Raw genomic sequence first — 19,056 nt, 5'->3', positions numbered from 1 at the left:
ATACTCAGCTCATGCTCTGAGAAAGAGGGTAACTTGAATTCTGTTGAGTCCTAGAAGATCCAACTTGGAGGCTCACCTGCTGTCCATATGGACTTCCACCTGCTGCTGGAGTCCCTACCATAGGGGCCACTCCTTGGTTCATCACACCTATAATTCAGAATTACAGGCACAATTAGAGGCTCTGGGTTGAGAAGAATGAAAAACTACTGTCTGATAAGAAAGGCCATTTATAATGCAAGCCTATGATCTCTGCCCTGAGTCTTTGTGGATAGGAACCCTAAGCACCCAAAACAGGATGTAGCATTCATATAGAAAATTCATGTTCTTTTGTTTTCTAGGTACTTTAAATACAAAGCTAGGACAATTTGTCAGATGTACATTAATTATTCATGGCTTAGTAATAATTTGAACCCTGCATAAAATTCTAGTATTTCCCTAGGTAAGCTACAGTCAGAATACAACTATATTTTCAAGGTATTTTTCTTTTGACAACACAGTTTCCTGCAACTGAAGCCCGTGTTTAATTTCAGCAGTAATGGCATTGCAACCAGGCTCAGCTGTATGCAATGTGTTAGGACAGCAGGGACATAAGGGAAGAGGTTTGTGCAAGCGCACATTAAATGACCTTTGTGGAGGCTGGAGGCACATTCTTGCTGTCCTCTCACAGGCCACCAGCACCTCTGGTTCTAACTGGAGTCACTAATGTTGGCAGAGAGGGGCCATTGCCATTTGATAGACCAGCACTTTGAAAAGGGATCATCTGGAAACAGAGGAGCCTTGGTGCTATCACTTCAAATGCAAAATGACAAAGGGAAAGAGAAAGATTCCATGGTCCTACTATATTTGGACTTTGTATAAACTTCCCTTGGTTGACTCCTCACAAGCAATTTCTGTCACACAAGCAAGTTCTGTCTCATAGGTCCTAGTTGATAATAACATGATGTCTTAAATTTAGCATCTGGGGCTATTTTAATCTCAGGACCATCCATTTCCTAGTCTCATAAAACGGAGCAATAGGTAAGGGACCCAGTTCATTAAAAACTAACAAACTACAATCAAAACCCTGGTGAGCTACTGCTTAAACCTTAAACAAGTCCAGCTGGCTGCACAGAAGGATCAACAGGAGCTAACTTCATATTCTATAGTTTCTCTGGATTCAAAATGTTGGTATTTTAACCAGGCAGAACCAACCCACTATTCTAAGGTTCAGAATTGCTAAATACCACTTCCAAGAAGTATTAGATGTTTGTAAGAGAGAAAATACTAAGTGAAAACAAGCTTTCTGTTTACAAAGCAGGGATTTTTATATTCCAAGAACCCAGAAGGGTACTTGAATCATAAGAATAGGATCTTAGCGATTATTTGTGAGTGAGTGAAGAGGTTGCGGTGGGTAAGTTGCTGCTCCAGCAACATATTATTAACCCCTGTCCCCCTAGGACACTCACCCACCTTAGATTTCACAACACAGTGGGCCTCCATGAGGTGCCTGTGTCAATCTCTGCAGGGCAGCACAAACAAATCAGCAACCAACCCCCTATGTGTCTGTCCTCTGTTTACAAATACCATGCCAGGGGGCAGCTGGTGAGAATGCGGGCTGAGTCACCAGAGGAGCTCACTGAATCTCCCTCTCCTCAAAGCCTGATCAGACGTGTGTGTGTAGACACTAAGAGGGGTTCTTCCCTGTCTCCTTATCATCAGGTGTGTTGTGCTTCCTTCAAATGCATTTAGAATCTGAAAAAGGGGCAAAGGGAGACATCTGCCTCCCAATACCCACCAAAAGACCAGTTACCTAGAGGGTACTGGCCTTCGGTATGACTCCCGCTGAGTAGCACACGCACCTGGGAGTTAACTCCAGCTTAGTCTCACTGCTCAGTCAGATACTCTTGCCAAGGGGAGAGGGCGCAGAATTAAGGACAACTCCACCTGCCACAGGAGCACACCCATTTTATGACTGACACTTGCTGCAACAGCAACTCACACACAGTCCACCACTTCCATAATGAAGCACCCACGCCCACGAACATTTCCTCCTCTGGGTGTGTCTGGATCAAACACTTCTGTGGAGTTATGGCCATTCTCTAAGCGACACTCACATCACAAAGAGTGTTACTGGAGACTCTAGGCCAAGCCACCAGGTTCCCTCACCCTACACACTGCTGGGCACACCCTCTGAAGCTTTGTTTGGAACTCTTTATAGCCACGGGATCGGTAGATCCAATGCTGTTGTAAGCAAATCTAAGGGTTTCTACATTTTGTCATCTGGGCCAGGCCTTTAGCTAATATTTTGGATAATGGATCAAATGCTATTCCAAGTCATCTTAAGGTCACATTCCCTCCAAATAGATACCTAAGGGTCAGTTTTTTTGCATATGATGGCAATTAATATGGGAACTTGTGATTTTCCTTTCATAATAATCTTTCAAATTTGCTAATTAATTGTAAAGGAAAACTGTACCTATTTCTGGACTCCATTTATATGTTTCTATATGACATAACTTCTGAGCTTCTGTTGACAAACAAACCAGTGTCTCCAGGTAGCAGGGTGGGCTATGCTGGTCTTTAAATGTTATGTCATGCTTCTTCGGGGACTCAGATATAGAAAACTCGTTCAGGGCAAATTCGCTCTCTCCCTCCTTTCTGTTCCTAGAAGGACTGACTGAAGGATTTCTAAAGAGTTCTACATTAGCGACTCTGTAATTCCCTTAGAGGGGAGGGGCTGTTTGAAAAGCAAAAGATGGAGCAGGGACTCTACACAGAAGACCCTTCGAGATAAGAATTGAACCAGAAGAAGAAATGTACTCAGGAGCAAAAAGTGCTTTTTATATCAACTGGCAATTTGGGAAACCTCATTCACTGATAAAGAGAGCACAGCATGACCTCCTAGGCTGTGTTTGGCTTTCTGAGCACGTGTCAAATTGTTTGAGTGATTTTAGAGTACACCTCCTGCCCCTTGATCTGCTGAGTCTAGTTTCTGTCATGTGTCCTGTGCTGCTGCTAGGCAGCCAGGTGCTCAAGGGCACAGGTGCTGAGCCACCTGCTCAACACACAGGACAGGTCCTGCTGCTGACATCCCTGGGATTCTCAGTGAGGGAAGGCCTGCCCACATGGGCAGCAGGTACCTCCTGGAACAAATGGCTGAAGGAGGAAAAAGAGAATATGAAGATGAGATTAATGAGTGAATGAGGATGAAGTTCTTACCCGGTGGTGGTATGCCCGGGAGGCCGGGCACACCTGGCGGAAGATGGTGGGGTGGAGGCCCCCCAGGGTGAAGTGGCTGCATGCTGCCCATGCTAACAAGGCCATCAACTGGGCCCTGCAAAGGTGGAAGGCCTGGCGGATAGCCACCCATCATGCCTTGAAGGACACAACAAATTTCAGACATGCATCATTAACATGCAACATGAACTAAGTAATAACAACCCCCCCCCCCATGCACTACTAATGAATAAAGCACCCTTAGTACTGCATGATATAACGGCAATTAGTGCAATTATTTTGTGCAATAATGAACAAAATATAAAGTTACAAATATGAAATACATTTCTGGATGAATTAGTACTTAGTACATTATTATTTGTAGTTATTTCCCTGTGATAAATATGCTGCATGTTTTCAGTTAAATAATAATAAAGAGGAGTTCCAGTAACAGCCTTCCCAAGGTCTTGATTATTGCAAGGTGTTCAAACAGAGACCCGTTCTGCCTACTGCGATTCTACTGAAGAGTATAAACCCCATCATTCCACTATGCCCACACTCATATGCCTATCACGGGTACACATGAGGGGAAACTGGAATGGAGGAGAATGAGGCGCACAGCCCTGATCACAAAGCATGGTTCTCCAGCATGGGGGAGGCGGCAAGACTTTTTCAAGACTTCTATGTCCATTCCTCCTCCCTTTTAGCCCCACCACTGCTGGTAAGAATGGATCATGCTTGAGCTTGAGCTGGGGAACAGCTAAGAGTCATCACAATGAATGATGTTTCATCTTTAGATCTCAAAACATGATAAAATAAAGATAAAACCTAACTCCCCACCCCCACCCTGGCTGCCAGCCAACCTAAGCCCAGTTCACTCAGTAGCCTGCACGCAGATCTTAGGAGGAATGGCTGGAGAATCAGGCTCTGTTGACATGAGAAAAGGCCAATTGTCATCATTGTCCCCAAGCGCACAAATGTCCTCACAAAGACCTTCAGTTAACAGGGAACATTTTAAATGAGGTAGAGAATTTCTGTGAACAGAGGTTTTTATTCCTTTATTTTCAAAGTGCATCTTCACAACACAAAATACTTTCTGCTGGCTAGGGAAGAATTTCAAAGAAGTATTTTTGGCAAAAAGAGTGAAAGGAAGAAGATAATTTCAAAATGTCAAAGATTCACCTATCAAAAGAACTTTAAAGCCATATGACATTTTTTTAAGCAAGAAAAACAACCTGATTTTTCTGGGATTTGAAATGATCACAATGAACAAAACGCAAGGCTCCCCGCGAAATGCAATCACCTTTGGTCACAGCTTCTTGCACAAAGGGAGGGGTTGAGGAATTGGTGTGAAACCTCCTTTTTATATAATACTCTTTGTAGAGGGGTTCTGGAAACAGTGGAAGACTCCCGGTTCTAAGAATTTTACTCTTTGACTTTCCCTGAAGAATTGTTTGAAAAGTATTTATTTATAAAAGTTTAGTCTTTTGAAGCTATAAAATTACTGAAAGTTCTGAGATTGATTCAGCTTGCCTCATTGGTCATATCTAAGCTAAGAAACTTACAATTACACAAACCAATAAAACAAATTTTAAATAATAATACCTCTGTACATAAAATAGGATTATCAGTTTCATTTTCTTAAAATGAGAGTTCAGAGAGTAAAACTACTTTTGAACAGACACCATCATCTTAAACATGAGGAGATCCAATGCTACCAAACTGTCTTTTAACCATACCACCAGACAGAGCTTTTAAGGATAAGTAGGTGGGAATTCAAGAATGTTAGGAGGCTTTGCTTTCAATTACAAAAGCCCATCTGAACGCAGCCTTCACGGGCTGTGGTTGAAGAAATTATTAAGAATAGAAAGACATGACACTTGTCTTCATTAAACTGTACTTTGGCATTTATTATCCCAGTCACATGTGTTCAAATGAGCTTCAATGCTTGTAAGCAAAGCTGGTCTCAGACAGCAACAAGGCTAAGACTTAGGCCCTATGCAACCTGTAAACCCATAAGAAATCACCCTCTTAAGCTGCAAAGTCCCCATTGTGGACCAAAGACTGGTTACTGTAGAGAATGCTTGCCCTGCACTCCCACAGCCCAGAAGTCTGGGCAGCAAAAGCTTTAATAATGGAGCAGGGGCTTTCTGGAAGGGGGCCATCCTCCTCACCCATCAGAGCTCTGTGATGTTATTCCCCAACAGGGAGCTAAAATGCTGCAGCTGCTGTTTTTCAATGTTTTTAGCTGTTTGAATTCGTTTTGTTAATGTGTCCCTGGGCTTTTTAGTCAAGGGCACAGTGCTATAATATCACACATCAAATAGAACAAAAGACAATGTCAATGAGGGAATTCTAACTTTCAAAGTCCCCATGTTCAAGGTCTGATCTCTAAAAACCTCTGGCACCCCATTAACCAAAATGGGCCATGGAATAGAGCAGGCGATTATGAGATTTGTTAGATCAACATCAGTTACACTGAAAGTACTGAAAGCCATGATTCAGATGTGCTTTGGCGAGTGCAACTGCTGAGTTCAGCGATAGTGCATTTGAGAACTTGCCATCACAAAAGGTAGGAGCAACAATGGAAAAGTTATCCTATGCTACTCTGCCTTAAAAAGCAGAAAAAAAAACAAAAAACAACAAAAAGCGAAAACAAAAACAGCATCCCAATGAGCCTGTCTTGAGCAACACTATCTTGGACTCCCTGCAAAAAGAGGTCAGACTGCTTGCTTAAGAAGAAACACAGCTTGAATGGACCTCACCAGGCTTAGAAAGATCACGAAGGAGGGACCTGAGAAGTGGTCTGCAGGCTTCTCACTGGAGACACATCAGACAAGAATATTCAAGAACAGCCAAATTTGCTATGGCTACCAGAACCAGAGACAACACACACAAGCAAACCACATTCATCTTTTCTTTTCTTTTTTTAAAAATATGTGACTGGGATACTAACAGAAAATGCAGTTTAATGTAATTAAATAGAAAAGCATTACAGAGTGGGCACAATGAATTGATTAAGGACTTTGTATTCTACTTAGCAGTCATGCACATTGGTGACCAAGAAAGGATTTACAATTCATTGTCAAAAATCCTTTTAAATGGTCAGTCTTTTAAGGATGGCTGCAGCAGAACAAGGCAAACTGAATACTGGAATGAGATGGGAAAATCATCACCACCTAAAGACTAGTTTTGTGTTTTCTGTTGGGAGTCCCTCCAGAACAGAATTCAGGGTCTGTTTGTATTTTCTGCTGTAGAACTCTATCAAGAGCAGTCTACGGTGGAGAATATCGCCAGACCATGCCCACAGCCAGGGAAGAGCTGCTCCCTACCAATTCCCAGGATTGGGCCCAGGGCCCATTTCTGGGGCAGAGGGGAGGCATTGCCCATAAGGGAAAGGCGATATAAGGACAACATGGATGACTTCAAACTTTGAATCTGTCATGAGAAAAGCCTAGAGACTGTGGCTTACTCCTTGTTGGAGGAAAAAAAAAAATGAAGGAATTTCTTAAAGTGGAAAAAAATGGTCTTAGCTCCTGTTTTTACCTGCAACAGGTGTCAACTGCTGATTGAGCATCCCCATTGGTGTTGGTGGTGGCACCACCCCCATGAGAGCCCCCACAGGGGTGCCTGCTCGGGGAGAAGCACTCGGCTGCTGTTGCTGTGCTGCTCGCTCTCTCTCCTGCTGCTCAGCAACTTTAGCTGCCCGCTCTGTAAAGGCATTTCAGATTTTCAATTCTGTTTTTAACCCAGGAATTCAAAATACCATCCATTGCATTCAACAGGACTAGTAAAAACACAGGCAACAGTTCTGTCTCAATGGAAGGAACAGTAGATGACTAGTCTCAACACAGGAGGAGTCGGGCCGATTTCACTTGGTAACCTAGAGTCCAGCTTTCCTATCCCATCTTGAGAACTGGTCTGCAAAGATTTCAAGAATGTTAAGACTGCAACACACATTCAGAAAGCACAGATTTTATTTAAAAACGTCACCAGCATAACCAACGTGGTTAATCTCACAAGGCACCCTGAAGATGAGAAGCGCTACCATTATTCTAGTATTAATAGCATTACAAATTATTTATAATTTCAACATGAAGCAATTCCATGGCCCATTGTAATTTTTGGCACAACTGTTACTTACTATATTTTCCTGATTCCTGGCACCCAATTTTACTAAGATTTGAGGACTCTTGTCATTAGTGTCATGAGGTTTAGCAGCTGAAGAAAATTAACTCTGTAAGGGAAAAGTAGCTTACTGCCTCCTCCACAAGGTTTTAGGGAAAATAAACGCATTGTACATTCTAATGAAGCAAAGAGGTCATGTTTAATAAACCCCAAGGGAAAAAAATGCATGATACTCCAGGCTACAGTCATCAGAAGCAGGGAATAATATATATACACATATGAAGCAATGGACAATGTACTGACAGAACCAGGTTTCCTGAAGCTGAGTTCAATATTGACCATAAATCATACTAAATCAGCAAAAGTTCCAGAATTCATACTTATTTCATCCAAATGCAATAGGAGCATTAGCTTGTGCCAGTTCTGGGCTGTGGAACATCCCTGCTACACCCCTCACTCCTTTGAGCTACTCTTTCTGCTTCTCCATAGCCAGTAGCCCCAACAATCACATTCCCAGTCTTTTTGGGAGCTAGCAGGCTGGACCCTTACTAGAGAACTCTAGAAATGTGCATTCCCAAAGCTCCCACAATACAGGGTTTATTTTGCTTCACCGTTCATAAACAGGAACTCCTCTCCACTCTTCACATGGGCAAACTGAGACTGGAGACAGGTAGTGACCTGTCCAAGGATACAGAGAGAACCAGCAACCTGCGGCCCTGATTCCTGGTATCAAACTCCAACTGCCACACATTAACCCTCCAACAAGGAATTCAAAAGGCTACTGCTGGCTGATCTAAGGAAGGGGAAAACAGCTCAAGGTCACATGGCTTTAAAGAGCATCAAGAAGCAACGGCTCCAGTCCTCCTTTGGGTGAGAATGTGAAAGTCAACCAAGTCAAAGTTTCCTCGGCTGCGACAGTGTTACCTGCAGAGACTTGTCATCACTCACTACACTGTCCCAGTTTACAGATCCTCTGTACAATGAGCATGAGGGACAAAGGCCATTTTAACAACCTATTTCCTTGAACTAGCAGTAAAAAAAACACTGATGACCTAGACTCCCACATTAAGTTCTCATATTTTCATTACACAAGTGACACAGTAAAATGGGAGAGCAAAAAAATGAAGTTGAAAAAAGAAAATTTCAGGCCTGTGGAAGGAATATTGGACTGGCTACCTGTTAGTTCTTTTTGGGCTGTCTTAGAAAAGAGAATTATTAAATGAAGTCAGCCAAACTCCAAACTTTGGGTTTTGAATTCAATGGGTCTGAACATCAAAAGTTCAGATTTTGTGTCTCAGGCAGACACTGCTGAGTCATATAGCTCCTCTCACTAAGTTCTCACTCAATTTCAGATTCTCCTTTGAATTTGGAAGGATTTCCCAGAAGCCATCATTTCTCCTTCTCTTCAGTTCTGCTCCAGCATTTTTACTTTTACATCATCTCCAGACACATTCCTCGCTCTTGTTCACACTCTGAATAACTAGCCATGCAGTACTGGCTTCATTTGTCCTGGACCAGGCTTTACAGCCATGTGAGCTTCGTTTCTAACACTTCTCCAACTGAGTGATATATCTGGTCTTAACTTCCACTAAGGTTAGAAATACCAAAGCTCTCCAAAGTTCTAGGTTCTTATAGAACTGACTATGGTTTCTCAAAGAATGTTCTGTGAAATATTAGTTCTTCGGGATATTAGCAGATATTACATGAATACCTGATCAAGTTTCAGAAAATGCCAGGTGAACAAAATAGGCTATTTACTATAGGTTTAAAGACTTTCATATGGCAATATGCACTGTTAAGTTTCCAAGAGAGAAAGTTTTTGGAGTGCTTCTCAAACTGGTTTTGCCACAAATGTTTTCTGAATGAACATCTTGTAGGACTAGGGTTCTGCACAAGATCCTTGGGGAAGCCTGTCAGATAATTTTATAATAATAAATCAACTGTAATAAATGAAAGGAGTAAAGTAGTTTTTTAAAAAGAGGAGTTTCTTTGGAAACTCCATAAACTGTAATAAAGGAGGCAGCCTTGATAATTAATTTGTTTATGCTTGCTGGATTTGGACCTGGCCAAGAAGAGTAATGGTGATCACTATGGTCAATCGAGAGAGGGCTTTAAACTGGCAAAATGAAGCATTATATACAATTCCAAATGGAAAAAAGTACAGCTCTAAGGGCAACAGTTCTGCCTAATTTAATGTTTATTACTCATTTCTTTATTAAAGTCATGCCTGATATTAAAAAACAAAAAACCAAAAATCTCTCTTAAGTATTTGTCCTTAATGGCTAAGAACCACCAAATCCTTGAATGAGATAGCTCATAGCCCCAAATGATTTAATTATAGAGTAAAAGGAAAATGAAGGCAGTTGAGCTTTATCAAAGAGAACCCAAGTACCTTAAAAGTAGCTATGAATGCAGCACAGGCCAGGACTGGCCTAGGAAACCAAGCGCTTCAGCCAAGCCTCAGCCTGGAGTTTACACATATGGCTTATCGAGAGCCGTAATAGAAGATCACTGATTTTGAAAGCCCCATTTCAGATGAATTTTAACCAAAATTATATTTAACATCCTTGTACAATCATTCCCCAGCTCAACACATGTGTGCTTACAGGACTTAATGAAAGAAAAAAAATCATGCAATTTTTAATAGCTAAATATTTGTTTGAGAAATTTGGGGGTAAAAAAAAAACCACACCAGGATCAGAGGCCAAGTCAGAGGCAGCACTTCCTCAGTCAGGACAAGGCTGACACTTAAACTGCTGGATGGGAGCCATTTGAGACAGTCCCCAACACAAAGTTCACGTGCAAGTGGTAAGAACAAGAGATTCAACCTGTCTATGCACGTGCATTGCTGAAAACACCCCCTTGCTTAGAAAGCTCAGACAGTTGTGCCTACGCTCTATTTACCTTCATATTCTGCTTTCTTGGCTGTCTCAAGGTTTCTCCATTCTGTCCCCACCAGTCGGCTGAGCTCCCCAAAAGAGTAGTCTGGGTGCTGGGCCTTAATCACAGCTCTCATCTCACTGCTGAACAGGATGTAGCCACTCATGTTGATTTTCCGTTTGGAGCCTTCCTTCTTTGCACTGCCTTTGGCAGACTTTGGGGTAGACTGTAAGACAGAAAGCTCTTATAGTGCATCAGAACATTGCATCTGGTCAATTGCTAAAGGATTCTGGAAGCCAGGAACATGCGACTCAACAGCTACTGTTTTGTAGACATGTTCAGTTTCTAGCTGGCCATTTTCGTGTTTCAAAACACAGCTCTTCCTTGCCTCTTACCATATAAGAAAAATGAAAGTTTCACTGAATTCCATGACTGCAATCTATAATAGTGACCTCACAATCAAGTCTTCAGAAAACTCTAAATGAAAAAAAAATACCAATAGGGATCACCTTAACCAAAAGATGAGGTCCTAAAGAGAGACTAAAAAGATACAAGCAATAAAAGATAGAGTAACAGAATGATGCAGTTCCTTATTGCTTTCCTTCAATACAAGGCAAGAAGAGCTTTCTAACTAAACCTGCCACTAAAACCAGCTGTCTATGAAATTAAAAAAAAAAAAGATATTAAATTTTAAGTTATTAGTGGCATCGAGAAAAAAAAAAAAACCTGTTCCTTCCTGTAGCATTCTAGGTTGAAGCTCCCACAATATAGGGGCTGGATGTCTCCTCCCTTTTGGGTTTGAATTTGCTGCAAACCAGAGCTGGAAATAAGACAAGTAACAGGAACTTGTCACCTTCACCTGTGGGGGTGTGTAGGGCATGAGATCCAGCTCACTGGCCAGGGGAGTCTGAAGTTGAGGTAGAGAAGGAGGCTCAATGACCTCACTATCCTCTTCTCCCATCTCTTCAATATCATCATCTCCACCTTCTAACTCAGCAAATTTAGCTTCTAGCAACTGGATCTTCTTTTCCAATAAAGGTGAGGGCTCCTTCTGAGGAACAGTCGGTTTTCTAAAAGAAGTGACATAAAAACAAATAAATAAAATGAAATCACCTAACACTACTCCAGGATTGATCAGAAAGCAATGTTCTGCCTTAATATCTAGAAGCAACGTCCTGCAATCTGCAATGTCTACTCTAAGTCAGCAAGGGAAAGAATTAAAACGTATATTTATAGTCACACCTACTTACAGATGTTTGTTTTTAAGGGATTCTGCTGAATACCCACAAAAGCACTGGGTGCAAAGTTGAGATCTAGTTGCCAATATATAGTGAAAAGAATTTTCGTAGTCTACAGAACTGTGCAACCTGTTAATAGACAGGCTATGAACCAGAACCAAAGACTTCTGCCTCCATATTACAATTATTGAAGTCTACGCCAAGAGGACTGTTATAGCAGTTATCACATCTCAGCAGATTATGAGGATTTTCCTTTAATATTTAATTGAATGAATTAATATTTTCTATTTGAAATGTCGACTGCTCTGGTTTAAGACCTAATAAAAAATACAACCAAAAAACCCACCCTGGACTACGCTATTTTGATATCAGTTTTACTATTAGGAGCTGAAGTGCTCTTTCTTCCTTAGTTTTTCAAGTTTACCTGAAGTAATAAATTTCATCATCTACCACTTTAGCAGAGAGTGAAAACCTCTTCAGTCCCTTGAATTTCTTCATCTGCTTGTCACTTTCATTGTAGCGGCTCTCACAAAGCAGAATGTCATTTTCTGGAATTTCAGTTGGCCTGCAGGAGAGGAAGTCCTTGAATGACAACACAGCACACTTTCCTGAAAGAGAAAATTGGAGAGAAATTAAAGGAGTAAATTGTGGTCATAGCTAACAGTTATTTTAAATTTGTATTATTTTTGAATTAATATATTCACATGATTCAAGTTAGAAGACTTAAAGGGTATACACAGGTGTTAAGAATAGATATGTAGGTCAATGGAATAGAATTAAAAGTCTAAAAATAAACCCATACAACTGAGTTTTTACGGGTAACTGATTTTTGACAAGGGTGCCAAGACAATTCAATGGGGAAAGAATAGTCTTTTTAACAAGTAGTGCTGGAACAACTGGATTTCCACATGCAAAAGAATGGAGCTGGAAGCCTACCATATACCATATACACAAATTAATTCAAAATGGATCAAAGACCTTAATGTAAGAGCTACAACTATAAAACTCTTAGAAGAAAAACACAGGTGTAAATCTTTGTGACCCTCTATTAGGCGATGGTTTCATAAATGTGACATCAAAATCACAAGCAACCAAAGAAAATAAAGATAAACTGGACTTCACCAAAATTAAAAACTTCTGTTTTTCAAAGGACACAAAGTGAAAAGACAACACATAGAACAGCAGAATATATTTGCAAATTATATCTCTGGTAAGAGTCTAATATCCAGAATATATAAAGAACTCCTACAACTCAGCAATAACAAGACAACTCAAAAAATAGGCAAAGGATCTGAACAGACATTTCCCCAAAGAAGATACACAGATAGCCAATAAGCTCATGAAAAGATGCTCACATCATTACTCATTAGGGAAATACAAATCAAAACTGAAATGAAATACCACTTCACATTCATTAGGATGGCTATTATAAAGGGAAAAAAGCCAAACAAACAAACAAAACCTCCAGAAAGTAACAAGTGTTGGTAAAGACGTGGAGAAATTGGAACCCTTGTATATCACTGGTGGTAATGTAAAATGGTGCAGCTGCTGTGGAAAACGGTTTGGCAGTTTCTCAAAAAGTTAAACAGAGTTGATCCAGCAATTCTACTTCTAGGTAAATATCCAAAAGAACTGAAAGCAGGGACTCAAACAGATACTCATACACTAATGTTCATAGCAGCATTATAAACAATTGGCCAAAAGGTAGAAACCACCCAAATGTCCATCAACAGATGAATGAATAAACAAAATGTTATATATACATACAATAAAATACTATTCATCCTTAAAAAGGAATAAAATTCTGATACATGCTACACTATGGATGAACCTTGAGAATTTTTTATTTATGCTAAGTAATATAAGTCAGACACAAAAGGACAAATTTTGCATGATTCCACTTATATAAGGTACCCAGAATAGGCAAAATTCATAGAGAGATAAAGTAAAACAGTGCTTACCAGGGGCTGGGAGAGGTGGAAATGGGTAGTTATTGCTTAATGGGTACAGAGTTTCTATTTGGGGTGATGAAAAGTTCTAGATGTGTTCCAGTGATGGTTGTACAATACTGTCAATGGATTTAATGTCACTGAATTGTCCAGTTAAAAATGGTTAAAATGTTGCACTTTATGTGCAACATTTATAGTTTACCACACATACAAACTTACAAATGGTAGCATATCACTTATATTGTTTTACACCTAAATTTTGCTCCAAAATAATAAATCTGAGGATCACTGCTGGTATTAATATATTTATTCAACTAGTTCCCTACTGATGGATATTTAGGTTGTTTCCAAATTTTTGCTCTCCTACTGAAGCAAAACAATGTTGACATAAATAATTTAAGACATATATCGGACTTCCCTGGTGGTGCAGTGGTTAGGAATCCGCCTGCCAATGCAGGGGACACGGGTTCGAGCCCTGGTCCAGGAAGATCCCACATGCCGCAGAGCAACTAAACCTGTGCACCACAACTACTGAGCCTGTGCTCTAGAGCCCACGAGCCACAACTACTGAAGCCCAAGCGCCTAGAGCCTGTGCTCTGCAACAAGAGAAGTCACCGCAATGAGAAGCCCGCGCACCACAACAAAGAGTAGCCCCCACCTGATGCAACTCGAGAACCGCACGCAGCAACGAAGACCCAACCCGGCCCCCCTCCCAAAAAAGACACATATCAATTTGCACATGGATGAATACGTTTGAGGAATAAATTTCTAGAAGTACAAAACCTGGGTCAAAGGGTATGTACACTTTAATTTTTATAGGTATTATCAAATTACCTTCCATAGAGGTTATGCTAATTCATAAACCCACCACAAAGTGGGCAAATGCCACTTCCCTGTGTTCTTATCAACTAGTAAACATATGAATTTTTGACAATTTGATAGGTAATTTTAAAAAAAGCAGCATCTGGGTAATTTTAATTTGCATTTCTCTACTGGCTGAAGTTCATATTTTCTTTTAAGAACCACTGATAAACTTCTCTCTGCTCTCTCTTAATCTTTGCCCATTTTCCTATTGGATGTTGATCTTTTTTACTAATTGTTTATAGGAGCTCTTCATATACGAGGGAAATTTGATCTTTTTCTATGATATACATTGTAAATATCTTCCCAAAGTTGTCATCTGTCTTTACTTCTGCCAAACATTTTAAACTTTTATATAGTTGAATTTATCCATCTTTCTTATATGAGTTCTGGGTTTTATGTCAAAGGTTATAAAAATTTCTTTCCCATCACTTCTTTTGGTATCTTTGCTACTTCATTTTAGGTTCATTTACGCCTGTGATTTATCTGGGAATTTATTTTGAAGTTGACACAAGAGATGGATACAATTTTACTTTTTCCAAATGGCTACCTAATTTCCAAATACTACTTAGAGAAAAATCCACCTTTTCCCACTTACCTGGGATGCCACTTTTATCACAAATTAAATTATATTTGAGTCTACTGCTAACGTTTCTATCCTGTTCAAATAATCTGTTTATTCATATATCATATAAATAATTTAAATTATTACAGTGTTAGGATGTTTTAGTATCTGTAAGGATAGACACTCTCCCCTTCACCATGCTTTTCAGAATTTTCCTGATTTTTGTTTCTTTTGTGACATGATGTTAAAAAATCAGTTTATTTAGTCCCAACTTTCTCACAGAAAATTCCCATTGGTATGTCTATTGGGATCACATTAAAGATTAATTTAGGGAGAATGAACATCTCTATGATGTAGAAAATTCTTATTCAAGCACATGGTATGCTTTGCAATTTGTTCAAGCATTCCATTGAATGATTGATTGATTGATCGGGTGTGTTGGGTCTTTGTTGCTGCACACGGGCTTCCTCTAGTTGCAGCGAGCAGGGGCTACTCTTCGTTGCAGTGCGCAGGCTTCTCATTGCGGTGGCTTCTCTTTTTGTGGAGCACGGGATCTAGGTGCACAGGCTTCAGTAGTTGTGGCTCACGGGCTCTAGAACGCAGGCTCAGTATTTGTGGTGCATGGGTTTAGTTGCTCTGCAGCATGTGGGATCTTCCCAGACCAGGGCTTGAACCCGTGTCCCCTGCACTGGCAGGCGGATTCTTAACCACTGTGCTACCAGGGAAGTCCAAGCATTCCCTTTTAAATGCATTAAAAGTAGCACTAAAAAACTTTCTTTATACAACTGTGGCAATACCTTGTTAAATTTATCCTAAGGTAATTCTATTTTTTTATTATTATTTAATCTTCTTTTTTAAAGTACATTTTACAAAATTAATTAATTAATTAATATTTTGGCTGCCTTGGGTCTTTGTTGCTGCGTGCGGGCTTTCTCTAGTTGCAGCAAGCGGGGGCTACTCTTTGTTGAGGTGCACGGGCTTCTCATTGCGGTGGCTTCTATTGTTAAAGAGCACAGGCTCTAGGCGCGTGGGTTTCAGTAGTTGTGGCACATGGGCTCAGTAGCTGTGGCTCATGGGCTCTAGAGCACTGGCTCAGTAGTTGTGGCGCACGGGCTTAGCTGCTCCGCGGCATGTGGGATCTTCCCGGACCAGGGCTTGAACCCGTGTCCCGTGCATTGGCAGGCGGATGCAGATTCCTAACCGCTGCACCACCAGGGAGGTCCTATTATTTAATCTTTTAAGGCAATTAGTTTGTTATTAATTTTATATTCAACCATCTTACTTCTCTTATTATGTGCCATGGCTTCTTGGTTGATTCTCTTGAATCTTCATCTCCTTAATTTCCTTATTTGAAATGTCTGTTTCTTACTTCTATCTGCACTGGCTAGTACCTTCAGAACAATGTTAAACATGAGTGACAAGGACATTCCTATTTTGCTCTTGACCTTAACAGGAGTGTTCATAGCTAACAACTTACTAAACATTTACAAGCAAAACATGTAAAAACACGTTAGAAACACTTTATAACTTTTTTTTTTGGCCGCACTGTGTGGCTTGCAGGATCTTAGTTCCCTGACCAGGGATCAAACCAGTGTCCCCTGTAGTAGAAGCGTGGAGTCTTAACCGCTGAAGCACCAGGGAAGTCCCCATATTACAAGCTTAAAATAGCTATAATTATTATCACTGCCTTGGATTTACACAGCACTTTACTTACATAATCCAAAGGCTTTTCAATTCAGAGAGGGACAGTTAGTATTTTCCATACTTCATAGAGGAAAAATAGAGATTTGGAAAAGGTAAAAATTCTGCCCACAGCTAAGGAGTAAAAATGATGGTGGCCTTGGAATGGATGTGTTGTCCCTGTCCTGACTTGGGGTTCCCACCAGGCCCTCAAGAGATAGGGAAAAGACAAGAGTTTAGGAAGCTTCATTTATTAATGGATAAAAAATTTATAAAAACCTGCTGGATTTCGACTGGAACTGCAATGAATCTATACATCAATTTGGGAAGAACTGACATCTTTATAATACCGAGTCCTTCAGCTATAAACATAACGGATCACTTCATTTATTTAGGTCTTCTTTAATTTCTCTTGATAAATTTCCTGACAGTTTTTTTTTAGCATGTGTATGTGTAAGTCTTATATATCTTTTAAAAGATTTATTCCTAGGTATTTAATGTAAATTGCATATTTAAAAATTTTAGTTTTCTAACTGCTCAGTGATGGTAAATAGAAATACAGATGATGTTGATATTTTCACTAAATCTAACAATTTATCTGAACATTTCTTGGATTTTCTTTGTACCTTTGCAAAAACTGATCATTTTATTTCTCCCTTCTAATCCTTAAAAACTTTTTATTTTTCTTGCCTTACTAAGAATAGTTTTTCAATTAAAGAATCATTAAAAAAAATCTACTATGAAGAAAATAGAACTTGCAATAAATTAGGAACTGGCATGTTTGAGGAGCTGAGGTTCCTGGAAATTTTATCACTCAAGTGGCCTAAGGGTAAAGGTACTCTCTGCCAGGTAAGGCCATGTTCATTCCCAAAAGCAACTTCTTGGTGGCCATTTGATTACCATTCAAGTTAGTGAGGACAACTCTTAACAGAAACTGAACAAAGAACATATATATAATAGTTAGGAAAACAGGACTATTTCCTAAGTGAAATAGGCCTACTAGGTCTATATTGTAGAAGATGAAAAAATTACACCTAATTATCCTTAAAACTTTTGTTTCAGAGAGACAAAAATGAGATTTACATTCAACAGTGTGTATATTTAACACAATGAAATTATAAATCCTCTAAAGCGTAAGTTTAAACACTTTAAATTACTACTGTCTACAAAAACAAATTAATTTAAAAAAAGATCTGCCTCCTTGCATTTAAGTCAATATAAAATGTAACAAAGAAACACTTTTCTCCCATGGGGAGGGTGGATATTGAAATCCACTAGCTGGGCTGAAAACCCATTTTGTGACCACTAGATGCATTTTCTTTAGGGGTTTATCTCAAGATGAACATCTCACTGTATGCCTGTTGTCCTGCCTAATATTACTGGCACCCCCTTTCACTCTCAACAGTGTCCCAGTTGGCTGTAAACCAACCAACAATCCAAACACCAGTACAGAAGTATAAACCAGAAGACCTAAGTTTCAGTTCTGGTCCATTTCTTGGACAGTAACATGACCTTTCTGAGAATATCAGCATCTTTTACACAGGGTTATGGTTTGAAATAAATGAAATCCTAGATTAAAAAAAAAACTAGTTTATGAACTACAGAATGCAACACATTCTAACAGGCAACTGTAAAAAGGAATTACTTCAAGTGATGTCAGTGAAAATGGCAGTTGGGGAATCCAAGTGTTCCTTCACAGAAACACTAAGAAAAGCTAGCAAAAACTGTGAGAATCAACATTATTGGAATCCTGGAAAACAGCTAAAAGTTTACAGCAACCAAATGAATGCTTACTTAAGGAAAAAAGTGACTGAAAGCCAGCAGGAGAGCGTTGTGGCATTTTAATCTACCTCATCCATTCCCCCCACCCCCCTAACTCTTATTCTTTGGGGGAATAAGAGTTTTGAAAAGCTTCCACATAGTCCTGAAAATCTAGAAAGCCATGCACATGCCATGGGCAGGGTGCATGCTCAGCAAAGACCTGAGAAGGCCCTAAGCTCTCACCTTTAGCTGACTATCAAGCCCTGCACAAGCAGGTAGTAAAGGCAAAGGCAGAGTTGTAAACTTCTGCGTTGAGTGTTAAAGGTGTGCTCCAACAAAGATGCAGTATGCAATTGCAAAGACTGGGAATTTTTTGGGTTTTTTTGGATCCAAGCATTTAAGAAAATCCTGTTAAATCACTAGCTGACCACAAAGCTAGCAGAACAGAGACTTCAGTGACAGCACAAAGAACACAGTCTTTAAATTAGCTTAGAAAAGTCACTAAAAAACAAGCAACGACAACCCACAGTAAGCAATAACAACAACACTTGAGGAGGGGGGAGAATCTGATTTCTAGAGTTATCACATCATAATATTCAAAATATAGTTTCAACATCCAGTTTTCAACAAAAAAATTATGAGGCATGCATGAGGCATGTAAGTGTGGCTTACTTGGGCTTAGAAAAAAATGAACAGAAACTGTCCCTGAGGAAGCTCAGACACTGAACTTACTAGACGAAGAATTTAAATCAACTGTCTTCAATACACCCAAAGAGCTAAAGGAAACCATGGACAAAGA

At 39.9% G+C, this 19,056-nt stretch overlaps 1 protein-coding gene across 16 annotated transcripts in view; it reads right to left on the bottom strand.

The window, feature by feature from the left end:
- PBRM1 (polybromo 1) overlaps nt 1-19,056 on the bottom strand; it is a 108,028-nt gene that overhangs the window by 4,753 nt on the left and 84,219 nt on the right. For 6 of the 16 annotated variants that reach the window (XM_068559418.1, XM_068559419.1, XM_068559413.1 and 3 more), the window contains 6 exons: nt 11,866-12,049; nt 11,063-11,273; nt 10,228-10,429; nt 6,742-6,906; nt 3,199-3,354; nt 77-147 (listed from right to left, as the gene is read on the bottom strand). In XM_068559418.1, coding sequence (XP_068415519.1) covers nt 77-147; nt 3,199-3,354; nt 6,742-6,906; nt 10,228-10,429; nt 11,063-11,273; nt 11,866-12,049 — 989 coding nt within the window. The remainder of the gene's footprint in view (nt 1-76; nt 148-3,198; nt 3,355-6,741; nt 6,907-10,227; nt 10,430-11,062; nt 11,274-11,865; nt 12,050-19,056) is intronic. The other 10 variants (XM_068559427.1, XM_068559429.1, XM_068559428.1 and 7 more) reach the window with 3 other exon arrangements.

Source organism: Eschrichtius robustus, chromosome 12, assembly GCF_028021215.1.
Source record: "Eschrichtius robustus isolate mEscRob2 chromosome 12, mEscRob2.pri, whole genome shotgun sequence".
Taxonomy (NCBI): Eukaryota; Metazoa; Chordata; class Mammalia; order Artiodactyla; family Eschrichtiidae; genus Eschrichtius; species Eschrichtius robustus.
The sequence above is the reverse complement of the archived record's forward strand: the minus strand, read 5'-3'. Positions and strand labels throughout refer to the sequence as shown.